The 27,045-nt window shown below is 38.9% G+C and overlaps 1 protein-coding gene across 2 annotated transcripts; it reads right to left on the bottom strand.

Moving 5' to 3' along the window:
• Positions 1–6,333: 6,333 nt before the first annotated feature.
• Positions 6,334–26,653, bottom strand: CSRNP1 (cysteine and serine rich nuclear protein 1). 2 transcript variants are annotated; one of them, XM_044066944.1, is made up of 5 exons: positions 26,456–26,653; positions 18,037–18,228; positions 13,032–13,291; positions 12,073–12,369; positions 6,334–11,584 (listed from the first exon to the last, which is right to left on the bottom strand). In XM_044066944.1, exons 2-5 carry the CDS (start codon positions 18,203–18,205, stop codon positions 10,706–10,708), a joined length of 1,605 nt encoding a protein of 534 aa, XP_043922879.1. In that variant the 5' UTR covers positions 18,206–18,228; positions 26,456–26,653; the 3' UTR covers positions 6,334–10,705. The 2 variants fall into 2 exon arrangements, with proteins under 2 accessions (XP_043922879.1, XP_043922880.1); XM_044066945.1 differs by lacking the exon at positions 26,456–26,653 and adding an exon at positions 26,180–26,326.
• Between the last annotated feature and the right edge of the window lie 392 nt (positions 26,654–27,045).

The raw sequence follows: 27,045 nt of genomic DNA on the forward strand, positions 1-27,045 counted from the left end.
ACAGATGGGTTTCTGATAAAGTCTAAGTTATTATTAGATGAAAGCGCTTAACCTAGTGTTATTTTAATAAAGTATCAGTGTTTTGTACTAGTTGCTGTTTCATCTATACTTACAGTGATTTTCATGGTGGACTCGTATCTTATTTACTGTGGATATTTCCTCCTCTTCTTGGGGTGCTACAGCCCTGAGTAATTCCTTGAACTGTTGTACTTTCTCTCCAGTCAACTTCCAGGTCTTCAGCCTGGTCTCTGTTGACCTTAGAGCCTTCTCTGACCACTGCTTGCAAGCTGATGTGGCAACTAGTGGTTTATGCTGTGGGCTGACTGCTTCACTGGAAATGACTTTGCAATCATGGATTCTGCCCCAGTGCCTTTTCGTTACTGGGAGGAAGTCTACCTGAGTTGCATGTTGACTACTCTTTTGACTGTCTGCCTTTCTGAACCATGTGTTGGCTACTATCAAGCCATTTGCCAGACAGAAATCTAGAATGGCTTCTCCTTCTTTATTCCTGTTGCCCCACCCATGTGGACCCAGGTAGTCCTAGTATCCTGTTCTGTCTGTCCTGATATGTGCATTCAATCAATTCATGTTGCCCTGCTTTATCTAGTAGGTCCTGCAACTGCTGTCTAAATGCACTCTTTTCCTCACTATCACAGCCCTATGGGGCATAGGCTGACATTTTGAATACTGCCCTATCTTACACTGGGGTCTTACTGCCATGAGTCTGTCATTAATTCTGATGATATCCCTTACTGCCTTCTGAAGCCTCTCTCTCACAACAATTCCTACACCATTTCTAGCCTGCCCTCCACCTGAGTAGTAGACTCTGGATCCCGCTGCACTGCCCTTACATCTCATTTCCTGGATACATAGGATGTCCAGCCTCCTCTGTATCATCATGTCATCCACTTCTAAGCTGCATCCTGTCAGTGAACCTATATTAAGCATAGCAATTCTCAGTTCATGTTTGGCAGGTTGGTTGGTTTTATGTCTCAACAGAGTTATCCCAGGTAACTCAGGCTGGGGAACTAGACACTGGCCAGCCAGTAGCTTATTGATTGAGGGCTGCTGGCCTCCCACCATTAACATGGGACCCTGGCATGGGTAACTATCCATGCCTATTTTTGGTGATATTAGTCAACATGACCGAATCACCTAGATCCATATTTTACATCGAGTGGTTAAGCCCTGCCACGATGCGCAGAATGTGATCCACATTCTCCTATCTTGAGGATACTGCACACCACAGTAGATGCCCAAAGCAGATGGTCTGTACAACTCCTTCCCCTATAGGGCACCATGTAGAGTTTGTGCTGCTGCCCACAGCTCCATTCATTGGTGAGTTTGAAATGGAAACACTCAGCATGTTTTTCAGACATGGGAGAAACCCCACGAAGACAGGGAGAACATGCAAACTCCAAACAGGCATTGGTTGGAGGTCAGGATCAAACCTTGTATCTTGTGCATGGGAGGCAAAGACCATAATCACTAAGCAATCTGGTTGCGACATACTAATGGCAGAAGGACTGTATACTGAAAGGCATAATAGTGCCATGAGACTGTTGCATTAAAGTAGCTGAAAAACACTAGAAACATGCACCCCAAAGCATCATAGTAAATGATGAAGTCTACATCACATGGAATCATCCGCTACCAACAGTTCATAAGACAGCTGCTAGAAAAACAGATATAGTGGTCCAAGAAAAGACAAAAGTAGCATTCATCACTGAAATTGCAACAATCAGGGACTACAGCATCCTGCATACAGAGAGACACAGAGTTATAAAATATCAGGATTTGCAAGCAAAAATGAGAGCAATGTGGAGAAAGATACCCAAATAGCTCCAATAGTAGTAGGCGTAGTGGATCTTATAAAACAGAGTCTGCAATCATATTTAGATATGCTACTAATGCATGTAACTACATACCAATTGCAGGAGTCATTACTGGGCACATTGTGAGTGCTGGGAAGAACACTTTTGGCTGACATCAAAGAATGAAACAATACTAATTTCATGAACTTTAATCGTACTTTTTCTTAGTAATGGGGTCCAATCCCATCATGGTATTAGAAATCAAAAAGATTTAGAGAAATTACAAAGGGGAAGTCATTACTTTTAGTAGATCTAAAATGCTATGGATAAACTTTTCCAGTATAACCAAGATATGTAAGGCCCAGATGTCCATGGAGAAGGGATGGGAACAAATGTCATGTAAGGGTGCTACCAGAGGAAGTAACACTGTGGTAGTGGGTTGTCTTGTAAATACAGCTGCTGGATATTATTGTAAGGGTCTGTGCTCTACCATGACTAATGGTAAAGGAATTATTGCTAAAAGTAAGCTGAATCAAACATGACTATTGTTAAGCCTTCAGCTGTTATGTGTCTACCCTATTTAGGGCCATGGTAGCGACGCCTTTTCAGATACCATTGGTCATGTTTCACTTGGATTGGGAAGTGGAACATGGTAACAAGCAGGTTTTTTTAGGATATCTTGGCAGATAACCTAACAGCATAAGACTTAAATGAAGCTGTACCTTGTTTGCTTGACTGAATGTGAATACATGTACACAAAGTAGATGTGGAACACATAAGAGTGTAGACCCACTCAGTCCCCATGCCACCAGCAGAGGCTGGTACTGTAGTTATTTCAGTAGTAGGTAACAGCATCAAGCCTAAAATAAGAACATTTCAAAAAATGTTGGACGACTTCTGAATGGGGTGATTTCAGGAGAAAGGATACACAGCAGCAGTAAGCATAAATTTGAGCCACTGTAGTCAAAATATTATCTGCCTCTTACTCGGAAGGATCAAGAAGAGGGTTGAAATAGGCACAGATCTCAGAAGGTGGAGATGGAAAAATGGTTTTACTCATATCAAAAATATACATCTTCCAAGGAAGTGAACTGGGTGATTGAACTTTAAAAATAAACTTTCTTACTCTGACTTCCAACACATGCAGCATCTTACAAATAAAGGAAATTAGGTGATTTAACCTTGAAAATAAACTTTCTCCCTAAGCTATTTGCCTTGGGGGTTCTTAGAAAAAAAGTGATTTGTGATTTAGAAAGGAGTGGGTGTCAGATATTTATTTTTTATGTAACTAGCTGTATATTTCATTAGAATTATAGAAATTACAGCTATTTATAATAGCATGGAATTGTTTACAGCTGTCAAGCTAAACATTTCCTTAACAAGTTACATTACCTCACTTTTGAAAGGAATGGATCAGATATTCTAGCAGCTTGTTTTAAAATAAGTGTTTGAAAGCTGGTCTTGGAGCATAATAAGCCAGAAGGAATGCTGTTGTTTTTTTTTCTTTTTGTCCAAGACTGTTACTTGGACATTTATTTTATGTGCACCAGAGCAGCAGATGCCTTTTTCTTACATTTTGTCTAAGACTACTATTTGAATGAAATTCTATCCTAGGGAGAACCATTAAACTAATGCTTTGCAGATGACAGACTTATTTGGACTTTAGACTTCAATCAATTGCTACAAGTAAAGGAAATGACAGCAAGAAATAAAGTTAGTTATTTTTTATCCCGTCAGTCTGTTTAGAGAAAACACTATTTTCTACCTGCAAATGTCACACTGTCTTTTAAAAGCATATAGTTTATATTCCTTTCATTTGTAAAAGCTTGTGGCTGATGCTTTATTAGTTAAGGGTACTGTCAGAGTATTTGCTTGATTGTTGGTATCCACTCTGTTAAAAAGCATGACAGGTGACGGTCATAACCCAAGGCAGCAGAGAGCATTTACCATGATATTTTAAAGTAATTATATACATAACAGATGCCAGCGATGCAGATTTTTAACCCCACCCTCATTTGTCATATGTCTGATGGCAGATGTGGGATTCAGTCTCCATCCATTCATTACACTGCCAACAAAGGAGATTAAATGGCCAACGCAAACAACTCGAATCCAATCACACTTATAAGTAGTGTCCACGAAACAAGGTACCAATGGAGACAGATTCTTTTAACATGGCTGACAACTATTTTTCTATGTATTACTTAGTAACATAGCATTTTATTACACTGTATGTTTGGCAAGCATCATATTAGAAATGAAAAAAAAAACTGCAAGTTTTTTTTTATGATGCATGGCACTGCTTGAACGTTCTCTGAAGTTCCAAGATCAAAAATGTTTCTGCCCTTGTTAAAGCTTGTTTTGAATTATCACCACAGTTCAATCTAAAATCTAATGTATTTACACCAGCAAATGTATTCAGCTTCATGTTTTTAATAATGTTTTCAAGTGAACTACAGACAAAAATCATTAGTGCTGCATTATATCACCTTTATCTGTCTTTAATACGTTTAATTTTTAACACTCAAAAAAAATATACTCTCCGTCTCTATTTTCAGAGATATTTTTCTACCACAAAATCATTCCAAGTGCTCCTTATTTTGTAATACATTTTCCGCACAATGGCTGCCAACACTGAGGGATCCTAGCAGTTTCATGTTTGTGTGACAGCTGCTATTGGAAAGGACAAGAAAGGATTTAAAAGTAATTATTTCCCCTACTGCTAGCAGTGGAAAGATTTTCATTTTCATTCATATAAATTTACAACAACAATATATGACTTTCTATTGTTTAACTTTAGAGTTTTTCCTTACGCTTAGATGTCTCGTGGCATTATATTTTATCTTTTCTTGCTATTCTGCTCATATAGTGATTTGTTAAAGTACAGGAAAATCACTATGCCCCTATCCCTTTATTCAAGTAATTTTACATTTTTTGGTCATCAGTGTATGTTTTGCTTATTGCATGGTTTCTCCAGGTTACTGTCTGCCAAGTAGTTCTAGAATTATCTCATGTGAAATGATGTGTATAGCTACTTTAGAAATGCTTACTGCTATTACAGAAGGCACAGACCACCCCTGGCAAACTACACAATTGTCAAACTATAAAAATGTCTGTTCTTTATGGCCCCATTACAAGGTTTATTTCTATCGGACACATCCTGGACATGTGCTGCAAGTATTTAACGTCAGTCAGCGTAAGTTGATGAAAATAAGATTGGCCATAATTTGAATAATAATAGAAGACTGCCCACATTTTAATGCAAAACCTTTTTTTTTTTTCAAATAGAATTTCTGTATACTGTGTAACACTGCCAACATATATGTTCTTTGAAAACATACATGAACACTATCACACATTAAACACTTTCAGTACAATGGTTAGGTGAACCCAGGCAATGTCAATGAGACAAGACAGAGAAAGAACGTGCTTCTAATTTCTCTTTCCTAACATAAAAAGAGCATATAGCACATGTATGCTAAAGTAAATTCAGCCTTATATCATGGTTGCCATCAATGGTGACATTTCCTTTGTAGATTCAACAATGTCATGTACTCCACCTGTATAAGAACCAAGTCAATATCAGTTTAACTATGTATCTGTGCACTGGATGTGCATCCTCCCCTAGAAAGATTGTCACAAGAAAGCATAAAATGCCTTCTTATGAACAGTACCAGTGAATCTAGTGGATAGGGTTGCCATCTGTCTTGCTTTCTGTGGAAAAGACCCAGTTTGGACAGGTCTGTTCTACTACTGCGGGTAGGGGCATGAAAATATAAATATGCTGATACTTTACAAGAATTACAAAATAAATAGTTCTGACTTTTCTCTAAATGTCACATTCATCTTTGATATACCATTTAAGTCATCTTACTACATATAAAGTAGTACAAACAATAAACATTTAAAAGTTAGTGATGCAGACTTATGTAAATGTGTCATAACAGGTGATAACTGCCGTTGAATCAATGACTGATCTAACTGCTTGAAAGGCATGGCTACAATGGAAGCAGCTATGAATCAGTGTAAGTTTTCTTATTCTCTGCAATAAAGACAACAGAAAACAGATTCACACATCTCTGGCTTTTAATAGCACCTGCTGAGTTCCTAACATCAGCAGTACTAATTACCCATTCAAGATTTTCAGCAGTACCTGACAGGATAAGCTACAAGTTTCTCCGTCTGTGGTAGGTCATGCAGACAGACACAAATTCCTATGCAAGATATGTGAGATGTTAAGCTAAAAAAGGTGGGTGGTCTTTGCCTTTCTGGATTCCAAGGCAAGGAAACGAGTGCAAGCAGGTTTCTGGTACCTGCACAATAATGAAACCATATTGTAGGGAGAAAAGCAACACAAGGGTTGACTTAAACTGTAAGACAAGGTGGAGTTTTCCTTTAATGCTCACATTCTAGACCATTCAACGTGTTCTCACATTCTAGACCATTCAACGTGTTTTTCTATTTCTTAAGTTGCACAGTTCATTAAAACAATATTACTTACTAAAAAACAAACACGATATCAAAAGACATTTTTTTTATTTAAAAAGTAGTATGATGAATGCGTCTTCATATTCCAACAATGAACTGGAAAAACACCATCTGTACACAATTAAGCTTTTCTTGCGATGAAAACATACAAATGTAAAAATAAAGCATTTTTTGCACTTGCATTACGGTACCATGAAGCAAAATTGTCACAACATATACACAACAAAGAGTGATGCTGGGACATAAAAAAAGTTTTGATCAATACATTATATAATAAATTTTAAATCATATCCATAAATACCCATTTTTTAACAGGTAATAAATTTATACACTGATAAAAAGATAAAAAATGTATTTACAGTTCTGTGCCCCAAAAATAATAGAAGAGATTTTTTTGGCACGTGAAATAAATTAAAATAATGAAAGCAAAGCAAATGAATTTTTCACGGTCTGCTTTAGTTTTTATATGCAGAGTAACATTGGAATGTCTAAAACCTTCTTTTATACAAAGTGGGGTTGGAAAATACTTTATTTTGTAATACAAATGTACTGTTCTTTTTAGTTAATAATGTGTGTGTGTGTGTGTGTATCAAGGTGACATAAAATGTGTCAAAACATCCATGGTCATTTACTATGGGTTTCTATGGCACTTGCAAAGTCAGCTCAGAACAACACAGCATAATTGCTAATTCACAAAGGATGAGACACATGTCCATCTTGGTGTTTTAATCTTTCACCAGTTTTAGAAGTTGAGCAGGAATATCACAATAATACAACTAGCAACTGATGACAATATAATGAAAACAAATGCAACACATAATACTTAAAATATAGTATAGCAAGTCTTTTATCCTGATATTTAATACAGAAAAAAAAAAAAACAGGTCATCCTCAACATACATGATTCTTCTCACTGTAAAAGAATTCTAAACTCTAAGCACCAACCAGATGGATACTGGTAGAAAAAAATAACCTAGAATAACTGGAAACCTACTGAAGGCCCTACACACATGGCATCTCGATGCATCTTCTATTACCGTTACCTGGACTGTACTGTACTTCTGTGTACTTGGTGTAACCACAAAGTCTGGCTTGGACACGGAGAGGGCTATTCAGCAGACTTCAGGTGAACCCGCATGTTAAAAAAGGCTTAGTGTTCAGCTTAAGCGGCGATGTACATTTACATCTATAACAAATGACTGCACTCTTTTTGGAGACTATTTCCCAAAATTTATAGCTGTTGTAAACCACTACATTAATTGATAAATATTTTATATAGAAACAAAGACAGTGAAAGTGTGGTAGTGTGATATTCCTAAGGGAAATGAACCCAAGATGCTTCACAACAACAAGTCTGCATAAAAAGGTGAGAAATAAATATTTTCTGGATATATTAAAGTATGGAAAACCTATAGAAGCATTTTTTAGACCACAATAATGGAAAATAGTTTATTTCCACTGCCAATCTCTCCTTCAAAAGGATCAATGAAAACAAGCTGGTGCTGTGTTTCTTAATTTGTTGCTTCAGAGTAACAGAAATCCCAAGCAGCCACAATGCAAACAAACATTTGCAACTACCACAGATTTCTCCACAGTGCTAAAAGCACTCTTACAGTTTTCCTTCCTAAACCTTGCCACAGGATAAGATTCTAGTTGCACAACAGCTGTGCTACATAATGCTTCTACAAAAACACACATCCTTAAAACTAGGCTGCTGACAATACAAGTGTGCTTTAGTACTGGAGCAAGAACTCTACAAATCAAAACTGCATATTTAATTTTGCTTCACAGTTTTGGGTCACATCTGATTTTGGGATTTCCAGAAGGTACGCGGTGGGTACTGTAATCAAACTTTTATAAATGCAGACTGCAAACTACAGAAAAAGTGGCAAAAAAAAAAAAAAAAAAACCTGCAGAATCGTAAGTGTTCTCTTCATCTACAAGTTAAAAACCTGAAGCTACAAGGCAAAGGGCATGACAGCAGGGCTTAAGACAAGGAATTTATACAACAGAATGTCCCAGATTGGTGGTACCAATTAAGCAAAAAAAGCACTAATGTATCATATACCTCTCACCAAATGAAAATATGTAGTGGAATTTACCAGACAGAGGCAGATAGCCTTTAAAAAATAAATAAAATAAAATAAACAGGGCCACAACATGTTGGCACATAAGCAATTAAGACAAAAATGTGACAATGCGGGTACAGGCACTTAACTGTAGCAACCTAATACTGACCCAAGACTAGACGTATGAAATGGACAACACGGAAAATGAAACACCCTCTTTCTATACCGTTGTCATACACAAGATGAACTGATTTCTTGCAAGCTTCTTACTAACCCAAAATACAATAACTGAAATTTGTACTCTACGAATGTTATCCAAATTTTGTGAAGGTGTAAACTTTTATTACAGGACTTGAGATAAATAGTATACCTTTATTATCCAGAGACATTTAATGCAGTTCATAAAAGGAGTATACCAAAACATAAACATACACGCGCGCACACACACACACACACACACACACACACACACACACACTTTGCAAAACAGCTAAAAGTCTCAATCCTTTTAACCTCAACAAAAAAGAGGCTTTTAGACAACTCAGATTTTCAAGGAACTATTTAACATTCCCAGGAACCTTATAAAACAACATGTTGCAATGGCTGCTACAAGTAGTTTCTCTGCATATTCAGGCACCACACAGGCCACCAAAGAGCACATGGCCAAATCCTTAAATAAATTAAATAATTTATAAAATTTCCATCTGTTAAATACACTGAGGTGATATTAAGCATGTTAGGATTCAGTTTAGTTTTGCAGCACCTTCACAAATTTATGGCCATCATCCCAAAAAATAAGTCATATATACTTAAGATGGTAGCATTTAAATTCATTAATGCACAGAAAGCATTTGAGCATAAAACTGGCAAAAAAAAAAAAAAGATGAATCATCAGATCCTTTCACTTTCTTCAAAGAGAATCTTAAAAGAGCAGTAAGCAAAATCTACAAGCTTAAGGCTATGCGAGCAACTCGGAACAAGCATCTTATGCACTGTAGACTGAACTGATAGAAACATGGAAGTCAGAGACAGGTTAGGCAGAAAACGGTCATAATGAAAAGTGAATGAAAGCCGTCTAAAATGCTAGTTATATGTAGGCGAGTGCATTCATGCTTACAAGCCTCTCATTACATGGGCTGCCACTTCCTATCTTCAATGAAGGCACAAGAACCCTCTTAAACAAGGGAGCATTATTTGATGCATCATAGCAACAGCTATATCTTTAGGTTAAACTGACCTTTATAAAAAGATATCTGTAAACCACAACACATTTGAGTGAAACAAGGAACAATGAAGGAAAAAAAATGGGGCTTGTACTTTTAAATCAGAGCTAAGTGGTCAGATGGGTGGGGGTCCAAGATTAGCTGCCTAGAATTATTGTAATGGTAAAAGTTTACCACCCAGAAGTATTAGATAACCCCCAAAACAATGCTGCGTCTTGAAGACAAAGAACAGCAATAACATTTCTCACCCATTGCAGAAAAAAACAATAAAATGTCTGGACAAATGAATTGAACAGGGAGGACCAGCATATTTTTTGGGTCATGGCCGTGTAGTCACTACAGATTCCATATCTACTTCATGACAGTGTTTTGTCTTTTAAGATCAGCGCTACTAAAGACTACAAATATTGCACCTTCCGGTCCTTGTAGCAAACCACAGTGCTGTCTCTAGAGGAACGGTGTGCATAAATAAAAAAAATAAAATAAAATAAATAGCAAAACATGTTTAATATGATTGTACAGGTAATACTTCTGAGGTATTACTAATCTTAAATTATGTAGGTAGAGCTTTTTAAGACTGCTTATTTTATCTCCACGTAAAGTTGTTACAATAAATAAATGCAAATTACTGTGCATAGTGTACACTGATCAGTTTGCAAACCTCTGTAGAGCACAGAGAATTATATTTAGTTCAAATTCTTAAATTATGAATTTAACCAATTTTTGAAAAAAAAAAATACAGTTTACAAAAATAGGGGTCTCAAGTTTTTGCATAGCAGCTTTTCAGGAAAAATTAATAGGGGCCCCATTTTGCAAACCACTTTTTGACACCAACATAAATTAGGAAAACCATTAGAAAAATACACATTAAACTTGGTAGGGTTATATAGACCACTTTAAATACCATGTTAAATATGTAGTCCTGGGATGCATTAACAAAATCTCCCTGTATGACAGAGTTCAACATTCTGAAACAACAAGGCTGCAAGTGTTCTTACAAATATCAAGTTTTTTTTCTCTTTATTTAAATGTCAATATTATTATTATTTTAGAAGTCTCTAAGTTTAGCCTTAGACTGTCCGAGGATGGTGGAGAGACTTCTGGGACAGATTCATTCAGACAGGCCAATCAAAGACTCGATAAAGCAAGAGCTCTGGTCACATGGTAAAGGAAAGGTTGAAAAGGGAGACTGGAGCTGCAGTGCTGAAGAGTTATAAAGAGAACCTGGGCTAAAGTCCAAGAATGAATGAAAAAGTTCAAAGGAGTCTGAGGACAGGCTAAGGTCAGTGTAACTTTTTGAAGACTGCTCTGTAGATAACGCAGTGTGTGAACAATTATCACTTTGTTTCTCAGACGCAACTTTTAGAGAAAAACTAGCATCTTGATTAGCATTTTCATCCAAACAGTCTGGGATGGCTAAAGTGTTACTGTGGTTTTCACAGGACAGTTTCTCAAGAAATGTGCCAGTATACCCTTCAGCAAGGTCATTTAAAAAGTAACTGAAAATGTTGTTATGGTCGCCTTCTGCATCTTCATTGTCCAAGTCACTGAAATGAAATATCCTAGCCAACTCATCATCATCACCATCAGACTGTGACTTATCCATCTGAACTCGCTCACAGTTCTCAGAGTCATCACTCTGATTGGATGAGACAGGAGAGCCAGTCATGTCGCTGCTGCAGCTGTTCTCCTCAACTTTTTCTAAATCCATGCTGAAGTGAAAGGCTGGTGTTAGTGGCACTGTCCTATCTTCAAATATGTTCTGCCTTGCCGAATGTCCAAAATGATGCACTCTCTCAGAAACTAAGGTTTCAGAGTCAGTACTTCCATTTTCATTAACTTCCTCATTCTGTTGTTTCTCTTCCACTGTCAATCTTCTAATCGTATAGATGAAATGGGATTGTACTCTATCAGAATTAAACTCAATTCGCCCTGCTGTATTTCCACAGCCATCCTTTGTGCACCCACAGGGGAAAGAGGAGCGATCCATCTGCAAAAAAACATAAGAAATATGACAGCGCAATGGTTTACAACTGCAGAATTTCATTTATACAAATCTAAGAAGGCATTATTGCCTTGTTTATGTGTGCCTGACATAACCACAAACCTAAGCAGGACAACTACTGATCAGTGACCTCCACTGACAAAGGAGGTCACCCCACCCCACCATGCAGGGTATTTTAATGGGAATGCATGCAGGGGTTTTTTTTCAGTTGTGGAGCAGAAGTTATGAAAGTGATAAAAAGTACTAAAACCTGAATTTAGTCTGGCAGACAGCCAAGGTAAAGACTTGCAACCTTTAGAAATGTGAACACGTAAACATGAAGCAAAGGAATATGTAAATATTTTAACATGAAACTGTTATCTCATACTTCATGTGTTTTTAGACTTCTGTCCATTTCAGTTACGACAAAAGATGGATAAACAGTCAAAGGCAAGGAGTCAGGAAAACCAAAGGAAGTAGAGCTTAGCACAAACCTGACATTTGATTCCTTCAAGACTACAGCTACACGTATCAGGCTCACAGAATCCCTGGCAGTTACAGCCACAGTCTTCTCGAGAAAGACGAAGCTCATGAAGTTCACGTTTTTCATCCTTGTCGATTTTTTTAACCCCTGACATTTTCAGCAGCATTCGTCGTCTCTTGGCAGAGTATGGCTGAAGGAAGAAACCATCTTCAATGTCAACATTACTAACATCGACTTCGTCATCAGAAATGTCATCAACGGTGAGCTGGGCAACTTCTTCTGGTGGCTTGGTACCATTCTTTGTGAACTACAAAATTGCAAAAATATATATAAATAAAAAATTCAACATCACAGTCTAACCAGTATTACAAGACTCTGGCAACTTTCCCTTTCACACAGTAGGCAAACAGAAGCTCGCATAACAAACCCATCACCTCTCAATAAAAAAGGTGAGTAGCACTACACAATCAAGATATTGCTGATAAGAAACACTGATCCTTGGCCAAATGGGGCATGACAATGTTGTTGTTGTCTTTTGGCTTTTCCCGGTTAGGGGTCGCCACAGTGGAACTCCGGTCCGCTAATGATTGGCAGTAGATTTTCACGAACGCTGAGGTGCCAGCTCAACGTTCAACCTTCAATGAAGGCGCGCCCATTTACGCATGTCTTTCGAACGCCCACCCAGCCGCGGGGAGGACATGCAGACTCTACACATATCAGGTAATATTGTAATATCATTTCAGAGAGTCCTGCTGAACAGGATAACAATGATGAGACTGCGACAAAAGCTGAGCTGCAAATTAAGTAGCACTCCTAAATCTGGAAAACACAAGCACTCCCAGTTATTCCTAAAACTATTCTGTGATCAAAAGATTTCTGACTTTGAAAAATACTGCCTCTTTACAAACACAGAATCATTTTTTTTTATTTAATTCAGTCATGTCAAATTATGCAATATTACTTGCTAACCTTCAATTTAAGGGCATCCAATTTTTCTTCCTTTAATCTATCTTTAAGTTTCTGTCTCCGAAAGTGATCCTGTTCTTTAGCGAATTCTTCCAGTGTGTACTGTTTGCAGCTGTTGTGTCGTCTAAACATTCCCAGTGTGCAGCCTCCACGACTTGGTACACTTGTAAACCCTTGACATCTCTGGAAGTAGTACACAGTAACCCGGTCAAACTGCACGCTATTCTTCTTTCTTCGCTTAGTTTGTTTCATGATGGACACAGCTGAAAAACAAAAAAAGGAGTGTGCATAATCAGTGAAAGCACTACGAATGCAACTAAACGACAGGTACATCAGTGCATTATTTGTAAAGGAAATTTTATACAAACTACTGTCCAAAATTCTTTAATACCATAACTAAAATGTTTTAATGCATCTGATGTGACAAAGTTATTGAATGATGACTTTTTAATGTCAAACTGACTTTCAAGGTCCTAAACAAAGGCAAAAATTGAAGAGGATATACATTTATTCTCTCACACACAAATTCCATTTTGTCTGCATGTGTAGCCATATATCTCTTTCAATGCATATAAACGATTCAGCTGTTAACTAAGGAAACTGCAACGATGTAACAATATTCAGCTTTAGCTACGTAGCAAAGGCACTTGGGTGAATGCAGTACAAAACAATCCATTAATATGACACACACACACACATTAGGAGTTGCACAGGACTAGTACACAAAGTAAAAGCGAAAAAGGATCAGAATGTTCTAACTGCTCGAGCACAGCTGTCTCTGTACAGCAAAGTTTAGTTTACAAAGGCTGCACTCCAACTTGTCTTCCACTTCAGCCTGCTGAATTTTCAGTGTTGTGCAACACTGAAAAGCTGACAAGACCAATTACATGCCTTCAGTTTCTCAGTGCCTAAAGGGAAACAACCTAGCTGGTACTGATGACAGAACATATTCTGAAACCAACCCCCAACATACAGTGCCGGCATGCTTAATCCCACACTAGTTATACCATCCTCAAAAGAATTGCCTGGCACTGGCAGCATAACAAAAAATCCTACAGACCTGTTCTCTGACGGTTAGGGCCAGTTGTGAAAAATCAGTTTTTCAGAGACTTAAACAGATGCTTTCCAAAACATGCATTTCTATGCTCACCACTGCAAAACTGGCTTTGATTGGCCTTTTCTCTCTTCTGTTCCCAGAGCTATTTTCTTATAGTTTTCTGCATTATTTTCTTTTCAGTCATCATGAATGCATGTTAGTAAGGTCATTAAACCAAGCGACAAAAATGCACAGTCCCAAGACAGGCTTCAACTGCAAGAGGATGACTGGAAGTAAATGGGGTACAGTACAAGTATCATCACTCAGTGGAATGACTGCTGTTGCTGGGTAACACTTCCAGGGTTTAGTAAAGCAGTATACACACCTTTCTACTACCGCCTCATTATAGAGAGAGCTAAATGTTATGCACATCTGTCCCTGGTTTAATACAGACATCTGATTACAGCAAATGCAGGATTCAGCCTAGATCTACAAAGGACACACATCATTTATCATCTGGGTGCTTGTTAATATGGTGGGGTTAGTAGCCCACATCCAAGTATTAAAAGCTTGAGAAGACATCCTTTATAACAGAAAAACAATATTGGTCACTATTCTATGGCTGCAAGACTGAAGAGTGGGCAAGTAGAATGCTGCATACTACAATAGTACTGACCTGTAGGCATCTCCCACTCAAAGAGTCAAATGCTCAGCCCCAACAAAACAGCTTATACTCTTATAGGTTCATAGGTTCATAGGTTTATACTAGGCTATCTGCCCTAAGGCATTTATAAGCCTAGCCCAAATTATTGTGGCTTACGCCACCCCTTATATGAAAAAATACTGTGCCCATTAGTTTGTTGTGCCTCGGTCCAGCAGTGACCCAGAGATGATTCCCGGGGTAAACCTACGATCTCCCATCCACAGGTCTAGATTTCTCTTGAACAGAGTCAGCGAGGTGCTCTGCCTCACATGGACCGGGATTTTATTCCACAGCATAGGAGTCTCTGAGTGATAAATCTATCCCTCCAGCACGTCCTATTTATATCCGTGCTAAGGTTTAAGTCGCTTGCTCTAGTGGTTTTGGTGGATTTGGATTTTTGAGGTGGAGCATGTCCATTAATTCGGGTTGGACATGGCCTTGTATGTCAGGCACATGTCACCTCTGAGCAGACGGTATGCACTGAATAGAGCTGGAGTTTCTTCAATCTGGCAGCATATGACAGATTTTGGAGTCCTTTATCCTTTTGGTGAGGAACTTTTGGGGTCTCTCCAATTGCTGCAGATGTCGGGTGAGATACATCCCGAATGGGGCATTGTACTCGATCATTGGTCTGATAAGTGAAGAGTACAGGGGAACAATGACCTCACTAGATCTGGATGTGAATCCCTTCATGATCAGGTGGGCAATGTAGAAGGTCTTTCTAACCACTTTAGCAATGTGAGTGTCAAAAGAAAGGCCACTGTCAACCTGGGTCCCCAGGTCCCTGATAACCTCTTCTGTGCTTAGTGGATTGCCACCTATATGGTAGCTTGGGGTTACCTTGTTTTTCCCGGGTATGACTATACATTTTTGGCGTTAACTTCAGGCCATGGCTCTGGCACCAGCTATCTGTTTCCGTGAGTCCCTTCTGAAGGATATCCGTGTCCGATGCACTTTCCACTATGGCCCAGTTTGCAGTCATCTGCAAACTTTGTCAGCCAAAGTCCTCCCATGTTGGCCTGTACTTCTGAGAAGTAGATGCCAAACAATAGGGGCCAAGGACCCTGTGGGACACCACTTGTGACCGGCTTGGAGTCTGACACAGCGCCAGCAACTCTAACCCTGTGGGTTCTGTCCTTGCCAGTTTGCAACCCATCTTGTGACATATGGGTTTACATTTAAGCTGGTAAGTTTTTCTACAATACCCGAGTGGGGTATTGTGTCGAAAGCCTTGCAAGGTCAAGGTAGGCTGTATGGACTGCCTTTCCTCATCAATGGCCTTGGTGACTATTTCAAGAAGTCGACCAAGTTCAAAAGGCATGATCTTCCCTTGACAAAGCCAAACTGGGTCGGGTCCAATGTCTGCAAGTCCCCTATATCTTTGTTTATGAGCTCCATTATGATCCTCTCCATAGCTTTGCAGACTAGACTTGTTAAGCTTATGGGGCGGTAATTACCAGGGTCCGTAGAGGCGCCACCTTTGTGGAGTGGGACCACAGTTGCCGTACGCCACTCCTTGGGCACGTATCCTGTGGTAAGGCTGAGATTAAACAGCTGCCTTATGTGCGGGTTTAATTCCTCATTTAGCTCGTGTAGCACACAGCCGGACAAGCACATGGTCTGGTAAAACTTCAAGGCAATGACTTCCAGTACTAACTTCAGGCAATTCTGCTTTGGACAGCTCAGTGGCCTGGGGTAGCTACTGTCCAGAACACAAACAGATTAAGATTTTCAAACCATTCCAGAATATGACACCATAACTGCCATGCTTAAGCCTGTCCTGAAGCTCCATTTGACACCGTAACTGCAAGCTCCACTAAGTGACCATATGCATTAAACGGATTCACTCAGTTCCATAGAAGCACTAATATTATTTTCCAGGTATAAACATACACGTGCACTTTTTTCTTACTACTCAAAGTATCAGTTCCAACAAAGTTGCAGGATTCTGATCATTCAAAACTTTTAAAACACTCCTGGGCAACATTCTTACAAAATCTGCTGACGTTTGCTCTAACAAGCTGCATAATATTACAGGAAAGCTTGAGTGTATTAAGATCATTCAACACCCCCACCCCCATCCTCTCTCAGGTCCTGCTGTCTTGTCATCACAGGGTGTGCTTGGTCACTGATAGAAAACATGTTGCAAGCAGTCAGTGCCCGTTTTAGATTCTGCAGCCTTCAAATTGCCTAGAGCACAGACAGTAGGACACAAATTGTTAATTCAATCCCATACAAACAGATCTCGTTAAAAGATGTAACTCAATCAATACCACCTTCCAAAGTAACAGTATTTAATCAAGGGTTAAATAATTATATTATCAGTCAATAACACCAGTATACCATACAAATGATTTTTCCCCCCTAAACCTTAAGGCTAAAGCCTCTACTTTAAACCATTCCAAATCAACATCTGTACATCTTTAGCAAAACCACAGACTTACACACCCGGTTATGTCAGAACTTGTATGACATCAGATATATGCAGAAAACATAATGTAAGGATACTATGCACAGCACATATTTATCAAAACAGCTAACAGTCAAGCAATAAATAAAGGATGATTAATAAGATATTTTACCAGAGATCCTAGCCTTCCAGATCTTTCACCACTTTTTAGTACTCCAAACAAGCAATATTTAAATCTGTTCCAGTCATGGTTTAGGTCCAACAATTTAGGCCACAGATTAGAAGGCACGCTACTACATGGATCTCTACTCTTTCTGTAAAACAATTCCTCCTTGTGGCCTTCTCTGCTAGCATTCACTTGGCTGTGATACTAAACCAGGGCTTTTCGACCCTTTTTGTAGAAAGAAACCTTCCCAGTGGTCTCATCTAGGACAATGTGATACTGAAACTTGGAATACTTTTTTTTAAACAAGTTCAAGTAAATATTATTAATACTTTATACATATTCTCAAGCCAAACAGTTTTAAAACCAATCCCTCTCACATTCACAAAGTTCATCTAGTGCTAACAAATACATCATGACAGCTATATACTAAATAGTTTTCCTTGCCTAATACGGTGTCTCAGGCCAATCACCAATCTTCACAAGATAAGGATATGAATAAAACCAGATATATAATATACAGCCCAATAGACTTTGTTACTTCCAACTTAAATGAGGAGACACACATGCATACAACACTACACTCGCAAAAAAGAAATCTGTAGAAGTGAGACATTACAATTTTCAACAGAAGCTTCAGTAAACATACTTGTTAAAATGTAGAAAAAAAAAGTTATTTAAACTTTTAATACTTACGGGAAAAGTTATTTGAGCAGATAGTGCTCGCCTTCATGTCACCTCCACAGCACTCATCCTCAAAATCCCAGCTAGAGGAGGTGCAGGACATTGAAGATGGTGAAGATGAAGAGGATGAAGAGTAGTCATCTTCGAGAGCCTCACATTTCCTTTTCAGTTTTCCACTCATGGTTCACAAGGCTCTTACAAGTCCTGTTAGGTGCAAAAAAAGAGAGAGGAAAAAAATACATTTCAGAACATCAGCAACAAAATCAGTCTGCTAGGATTTAAAAAAACAAGTGAAAGACAACCCTTTTTTAATGTGACACTCAATTATCATTTTGCACTATTAGAGGTCACCCCACAATAAAATACTCAATAAATAAAAATTAGTCAATCATCTCCAAACTTCAGAAAAGAACAAACAGCAAAGTAATACAGTGACTTCAAACCGAACTTCCCATCAGGACATTACATTCTGAAGAGGACAATTTGTCCAAGCTGCTTTTCCAATCCCAGTACAAACAGAAAACATGCTAATTAAGGTTTTGGCAGAGATCTGTAGTTACTCAGACGTATTTCTACTGCAGAGCTGGTTACAACCCAGGCTTAATTTTAATTGAGATATAAATAAACAAAGGGGTGAGCTGGTAGCATGACAATCCCCAAGAAAAGCCAATCCGTCTCCATCAGCAATTACACAACCTATGAAAAAAGAGCTACTACGTGGAAGAGGTCATGGCAACAAAGTAGACACCAGCAGTATCAAAGATTGCACTGTTACCAATAAGAAATGCCAGTCAAAAGCAGTGCTGCCTGCCTGCCAGATTTTTGACTTGAACATATGTTGGGACAACTAAAAGAACCTAGCTAGCCAACTCCAATCAAAAACTTTCACTTGGTTTGCTTAGTATCAGTTTATAACAGCTATCACAGAGATACCTTTTTGGAGAAAAATAAAAACAATCCCACACAGGAAACCATGCCACAGAAAACATACAAAATACTAACCCATTTACAGTTTAGCATGAATATTTCCCATATTGCTAAACTAATTTCTACTTTTTACTGTTAAAAAGTGGGTGAAGACATCAGCATATGACTTCAAACTAATGCAGCCAGAGATGCACAAGAGACATATGGATGCAAAGTACATTTTGAAGTGCCTAAGTTCTTTCAGTATGGGCACTTATGACTGAGGAATGTATGTTGCAGTGATCATGTATGGACATTTGTTTTTTCCCCCCAAACACTCTTTTAAGATGTTACAGAAACAATTTAAAGAAAAGGTCTGTGTGGCCTTCAGCAGGGCTATGAACTAAGGTACAAAGAGCATTACTGCAAAGAGTGAATTAAATGTAGGACTTCTGCTAGCATCTCAGGGGTGCCACAACCTCTTTCTTCAAGCAAATAAGGTAAAAAAACAGTTGTGGACAATCTTGGATATTAACTGCTGTAAGAATGGATTTGCTAACAGTGTTAGTCCCGGTCAACAAGTTGCAAACTGCAGTGCATTTAAAACATGACTGGAGAAAAAGCCCTGCTATATTTCTTCTTTCAGAAGTACACGGGTGCTTCTTTTTTATTGTCTGAACAGCAAAAATGATAATGTTTTCATTACACTGCTGTGTGTACAAAATAAAATGCAAGTGCTATGCAAGAACTGCTTAACAAACAAATAAAAAGTTAGCGACAACTTATGGAGTTACAAAATAAATACTATGTGATAAAATTTCCCAGTTTAAATCTGACCAATTAATAAGTCAGACTTGGAGATTTTCTAGCACTGGTAGAAAATAATGTGAAAATGTGTGCATGTTAAAAAATGATGGAGAAATTATATGCAAGAGGTCTACTTTTTTGTCACTGCTTGTAGCACAATGGATAGGCAAAGTAATGTGTCAGGAAGTCAGAAGCAAGCTGGTATACAATAATCTGCTACTCCACATACGTTTGCCACCAAAATGTGAATGTCATTTAGTGCAACAACTGAAAAGGTCTTTGATCGAAATGCACCCTACTATCAGTCCAACCTTTTCCCTCTCATCTCCACCCATGCCCCTAAAACCATTTAAATTAGAGACTTAACCATACCAGGTTACTAAATCATGGCACACATAGGGTACATTAAGTTAGCAATAAATCTATACTAACTAAATCTCTGTCTTTTTCCATAGACCTTTTTTATTTGATCATCTCGTTACATATAAAATATTTGCCAGGACTAACTGTTTTGAGAAATTGTAAACCACTCAATCTGCCAATCTGCAACACTGCAAGTATGTAATAAAATAAATCAATAAATACGTACATACACACAAAGAAAAAACTACTGCTCTAAATCTCTGACATTTGTCATTCATTTGACAGAAATGTGAATTACATGGGAGCATTTGATTTCCATAGTTTGCCACCCATCACAATATCTTAAGATGTCAACACAGCAGTTCTAGCACAAGTGTGCCAGAGAATCTGCTTCTCAATCTAACCATTATTAACTGAAAGTTAATAATTGCTGCAGACAAGCATAAGCCGACACTGGGTTACTTCACTTCCCCTCTTCCAATCAGAATAAAGCTTCCCAATAATAGCTGCTTTCTTAGAAAACCACTGTGCTCAACTTCCAATAAAAATGCAAACGTTATCCTTCGGAAACTTATGTTCTGTGAGACTGTAACAGCATGGAGACAAAAAATACTACCTTTCTCTGCAGATGGAGACATCAGTCTATTGTTTCCTGGCCCTAATCCAGGAAAGGTGGAACTGAACCCCCCCCTCATTCTCTGGAACACATCTCATCTGACATCATCATGCCTCTTCTAACTCAGTTGTATAAAGTCTCTTCCTAGAAAACAGTCAGTCTACCAAAGACCTTCCACATATAGGACTTCATCTGCAATACAGCTCATACCCAAGCGGGAATAGTCCTGAAATATCTGTAGATTTCTCCTGCTATCACTAAATCTCAAAACCTGCAACCGATCCTCACCAAGACAAAGTACTGCTGCACTGCACAGCACACAAAAAAAAATTAAGATGGGTTTGTCCAGGATGAGAGGAATTAGAAGTAGTCGGGGAATACTGAATAAGTCATGTTCACATGTTCACGCTAGCCAACACATGAAGGTAAACAACAACAAAAAAATCTTGTTCACGTTTTTCCAGCTCCAGTCCTGACCAGTACCAGCTGACTTGTCCTGTGAAAATTACAATTGTATTCCTAATGCACTACAACGTAGGGAACTGTGTCAAACAACATGTACCTGTCTTCTGCTTCTCCCCAAAGCTGCTAATAATAGGTTTAAAAGCATAAGAGCAGAGCACTTCCAAATGCATTTCGAGTTAAAAGTGACGCAAGCCTGTACTTTACATAAGGGCAATATGCTTGCTCATTTACAGCCTTCCTTTTTGATGGAGGAAAAGGGTAAATATCATCCCACCCACACAAACATGCCTTCAACAATGGCTGTGCAATCGCAAATAGTTTTTTTTTTAAGTTAGCACTAGTGCTTGGACATTTCTGAACAACATCTGTAAAAAAGAGCACATCTGAGTCTTCTTGCAAACTTCCCGGAAATTATCAATGAAATAATCAATGAAATAAGAAGAAAACACAAGTCAACACAAGGAATGCCCACCACAATGAATAGTGCATTTGGGAAGTATAACAATGGCCATACAAAGACATCTACAAGCCACTACTCAAACTTGTAACAAGAACACTTCCAGAAACAAACTCATGATAATAATTATCATACTAAGGCAAACTATCAACCAGCATACAACTGCAAACTGCCTTTCAGAAACAAGGCCAAGAAACGCACTGCCTGCAACCATTTATTGGTTTTCAAGCATAGAACAAAATCCACCTATCAGAAGTCACTGAAGATCATAAATTCCACCAGACTGTTATCACATTGCCTTAAGAAGATGACACCTGCTTTAGGCATGGTTTATATCAGTTATAATCCAACATAGTAGCAGCGACAATAGTAGGGCAGAAATAGCATGCATTTAACACAAAGAAAATATGAATGAATATCACCAACAATAAAACCTCAGCTTTAATACTACAACAGTTTGTTTACAAGACCTCTCTATTGCAGTTTTACTCACAGGATGCCCAAAAATAGCAAAACAACTCAGCAAGGAGAAAGAAAGCTGCAACTCGCATCATTTAAATTCAGACATAAAAAAAAAGACAGACAGTAAGCCAAGCTGTGAAAAAGCATTTTAGGAAAACAATGTGACAAACTACAAACACTTCACAAAAATAAAAATGAGTTTGATGAAGCAGATGGTCATAGCTCAAATGCCTGTGTCTACAGGTTCCACTGCCTTAAGTCATGTAAACTAATTTTCACAACTCCAGAAACACAAAGGACAAGAAAGCACTGACTACAGCCTGAAACAGCAAAATGTACACCATAAATGACTGCTGGCAGTCAAACCCATAAACAGAAACTAGCTTCCATAAGCATAACCATTGCTTAGGAAAATGACAGAACACAAACTCCACTATCCAGAAGTGCTTTCAGGCCTACATAAACATTCTGAGATTATACATATAAATATATGGTCCCTATTCTTCTGTTAGGCAAAGATGTAAAGATTGCAGTTCTACCAAGTTTCTCAGGAAACACAGAGGCCCCCTATCACACAGTACTATGTGACGTGCTACAAGACCACCAACATCACACATGTGGGAATGTCTTTTCAAGGAAATTCTCAGTGAAGACTGCCCTAGGTTTCAAATATCTCCTTTTGTAAATCAGTGGTACAGGCCTAAGGACACATTGCATAGTCAGGCAGTGTCAGCAATATGGCCAGAGGTAATGCTTTATTACATTCCCAAGAGCCGCTTGACCGTAAGAATAAACGGAGCACACCCAGACTTTCAACATAAGCATTACCAACAGTTAAGGGAACACAAAAAAAAAAATTACTCAGGTCACTTCACTGTAACCTAATGAGCAAACAGGGTTCATTAAAACCTCATTTTGCTAAAGATATAATACTGAGACTATGTGTACGATTAACTCCACCAATGGTGTATAATCTTCCAGCAAGATAATACAATTTTCCCCTTTGGAAATGTTAATAACGTTTAAATATTTATAATTCAGCTCACTTCCTTCACTATAGTCAAAAAAGAAAAAAAATCGAAGTATACCCAAATTCACACATGGTACTACTCTTACACTGCACTACCACTTTTCTAGACTTTCCCAGATAAGAATATATACGGTGAAAGGGGCTGGTACTGAAAGGACTCAAACATCTGCAGTGATTTAAAGGAATCTCAAGACAGCTGTCAAACTGCATCCCGCACCTTACCCTTGGCATTGCTTCAAATTCTAGATGTGTAGTTCACATTTTCATACTATAGGTGGAGCTAAATCAATACTGGCTGAGAAAAAGACAAGAAAAGTGACTTTTAAAACTGCATCTGTATAATCTTACACTAGGTATTCCAAGTAACCACTGAATTTACAAAAAGTCCAAAGTGTTCCACTTTAATCACAGGTGTAACCAAACATGCAAGTACAAACAAACTTTTTAAAGGGCTTATCATATTGGTCAGTCTCAACTTGGAAACTGAATAAATTGAAAAAGGTCTAAACTGAGCTCTACAATCAGATTGCAGCTTTCTAACATAACGTTTTATGTGCTGTAGCTGTATTTAAACAGCATAACATATAAATGGGGGTCATAGGTGTATACTAGGCTAAAAACCACTAGCTCCTTAAAAAACTAGCTGTGCAACCCAGATGTGACCCGATTTAATTTTACAGGGGTGATTTACTGACCACCTCTGTCCAGAGACATAGGAGCCAGACCAGAGATGAATTTCCGATTAGATCAAGTTGCACTTAAATAGCGATGGGGAAGAACAACTCTACTTCACATGGACAGGGAGCCTGTTCCAGAAAATGGGGATTCTCTAAGAAACATATCCGATTCGCCAACATATACTACTTGTGTTGCAAACAAAAATGATGATGCTTTTTGTTTTGTGGATGTGCAAAAGATTCATCAAAACTGGTTCCAGAGATGCCTTGTATGCCAGGCAAAGGACATCTCTCAGAAGTCTGCATGACACTGAGTAGAGAAGGCTTAAAGGCGATCAGCATAAGACATTGTGCACTAAAGGGGGCATTATACTCTGAGATGGGCCTGATCAGGGTCAGGTACAGTGGTATGATGATGTATCTGGACCTAGATGCTATGCTCGTGCCACAAGTTGAGAAACACAGAAGGATTTGGTTGAAGGCTGTTAACATATACAAGAGTTCGGCATACTTCCCAAAAGGTACTGTAATACATTCCACGGAATTCAGTTTTAAGCCACATCTTTGACAGCAAGTGTTCGCCTGTATTAGACCTCCCTGAAGGGTGTCCTCAACTTTGTGCTAACATGCATTTTCTGAATGATATGAAGTCCGAAACTCCTGTCTTTATTTAGTGACTTCAGACCTAAGATCACCCTAATTATTTGTTAGAAAACCACACATTTTATGAGCGACAAACTAAAAATCCAAGTCACAAATCTGGACACTTGCGAGGTATGTGGGAATTTCACTGCTCCTTATACAGTAATTGATGATTAGTATTCCCAAACGTGCGCGCTGATTGGACAAACCAGTCAGCGTACTCACGGTAAAGCGAACGTTCCTTGCAAGAACAAGTCTCAATAACTTCTCTCCGAGTCGCTAAAAGGATAATTTAAAATGTTAAATAAAAGGAATTTACCAGTAAACTGCTGCACGGAGCGGAATACAATGTACTAAAATAACGGTAATGCCGTCAGCGCCACAATAAGGAGACAAATGACATATTAACTTAGTTAATTCCTCGCGATAGCAGCCAACCCACTGAATTTCTAAATGCGAAGTAAACATTTACTCATTTTCTCAAAGTCTTCTCAAACAATGCATACTTTCTACAAAAAAAAGGCAAAGACAGCAATGCGCTGGGCAGCCACACTGAAAGCAAAGTACATGCCTTTAATGCCCCAAACTATCAGAAGCAGCCGGCAGGGATTTTTCTTTAATTTATGCCCTCATATCATTGCAAAAATTCACGTCTGGTGTGGGTACAAAGTCCTGGTCACATAAACTAAAGATTCAAACGTCTTCTAAATAAAACAGTAATAACAGGGAATAATGGGTGAGTGATTGAAGTAATACGCTTATTTACACCAAACTTTCGTTCACCGGTGGCACTAAAATTATGTGCCCGGTAACATCTGAAACAGAGTTAACGTACCCAGCGGTGCACGGAGCACTTCTCTGTCATTTTTCTCGTTTAAAAGTCCAATTATACTGAGCAATAACTTAACGCAAGACGTTTGACATGATTGTCACTAGTGTTCTTTAACACCAATCAGCAAATATTTAAACAGTATTATCGCCCCGTGCACTATCCGTTCCCATTATCCTGTATATCTCACGTTCAGCACTTGGAGTCGTGACAAGGTGCTAACACTGTTGCCAGGGTTTACCACCACTTTTCTCCGGCACCACGACATAGGAGGAGTAACCGTACAGGGGGGCGGAAACAGTCCGGAAGGAAGGCGGGCTTAAATCCCTACTAGGACATAGGTCAGTGTACTGGGCGGTACTTTGTTAGGCAAAGCTGTAAGAGTATTCTGCAGCTGCAAGCTCCCGTTGTGAGCTGAGCCGAGACACTAGAAGTATACCTGGAATAAGGAAAATCTGCTGAATAAGTCTGAGCACAACAGCTGCAGAGCTAACATCAGGCTAATCCCTACGGGGGACCAGTAGCATACATGCAGAAAATACAAAAGGGGCCACACCTATTATATCCCAGTATTAACCAACAGGCTGACAGAAAAAGAGTTACTTATATGCCTTAAACTGTCCACACTACTTGTTTAACAGAGAGCTGTTACTGTTGGCGATCTCGACTGCTGTTGTCATTCCAGATATTACATATTTTAAATATGCAAGTGAGTAGTACAAGGGCCACCTCCGAGACACTACAGCAAGCTTGCCTATCAGCTTGTAATATCACGACCTTTCCATATTCCCATATAGCAACCACAAAATAGTGTCCTTCCAGTAAAGCCACTGCACTCGGCTAAATGAGAACATCCCCGGGTGTCACTAGTAAAGATAATTAAGGTCCAAAGGTTACATACTAGATACGGAAAACTTTAGCATTCTGCAAGACAAATATATCCAGAAACAATCACTCCGTTCTGCACATAACCACGTCGGGGAAAAAAATAAGTCCGTCTCCACGTCATATGAACTTTGAGAAGTTGCACTCTCATAAGAGAAAGCAGACTCTGCAGAAAGCAAGACACACTGGCGATCAGCGTCCGTCACCTCAAATATACATTTCCACACTCGCTATGCCCCGCCTCCAAAAGCCTTTCAACTGGCAGACAAGCGACAAGCCGAAAAAGCCGTACCTGAAGGAATTAACGGGTACCGTAGATACTCCACTGAGGCACACAGTCGGTGAGAAGCGGCACTACAGACGTGTCATCACAATTTATTCCGCCAAAAGGGATGATTTCATTCTGTGAACCCCAAACCTGCAGCTAACAGCAGAAGGGGACAGTACACAACCAGCAGCTGCAGAGTCGTCCTCTAGTCTGAATGTGTCGGCTGAGCTGCGCTGCCTTTTCCGTCAGTGGAAACTCCTGGACTAGTGACGCAAGCGGTGACACAGCGCCAGCCCACACCACTTCCTGCTTTCCTAGCATCGGCGCTTAGCCTCGAGCTCTTACGTCTGTTATCGGAGAAGTTGAGCGTACAGCATCAACTAATCCTCTACGACACACTCACACACATACACACTCGGCTTACTGTACATAAACTTAGACTGCGCAACATTTTCCCCGTCCCGACGTAGTATAACTACGTTTAAACTTGGGAAGACTTTCTGACTAGGAGGAGGCGTGACAACAGGACGAGACAAGCGTGTAGACAGCAGGCACCAGTGTATATTGTGACTAATCCACATTACTAAGCAATGAATTAATTCATAATTTAAAAG

Source organism: Protopterus annectens, chromosome 3.part1, assembly GCF_019279795.1.
Source record: "Protopterus annectens isolate FY-2018-M chromosome 3.part1, PAN1.0, whole genome shotgun sequence".
In the NCBI taxonomy this organism is placed as follows: domain Eukaryota; kingdom Metazoa; phylum Chordata; order Ceratodontiformes; family Protopteridae; genus Protopterus; species Protopterus annectens.

Excerpts from the sequence above, each read along its gene's own strand:
- CSRNP1 (XM_044066944.1), bottom strand. The coding sequence starts at position 18,205 with ATGAGTGGAAAACTGAAAAGGAAATGTGAGGCTCTCGAAGATGACTAC. Across the intron at positions 13,292-18,036 it reads CTGCTCAAATAACTTTTCCC|CTGTGTCCATCATGAAACAA; the intron begins GTAAGTATTAAA and ends TTTGTTTTTCAG. Across the intron at positions 12,370-13,031 it reads TGGATGCCCTTAAATTGAAG|TTCACAAAGAATGGTACCAA; the intron begins GTTAGCAAGTAA and ends GCAATTTTGTAG.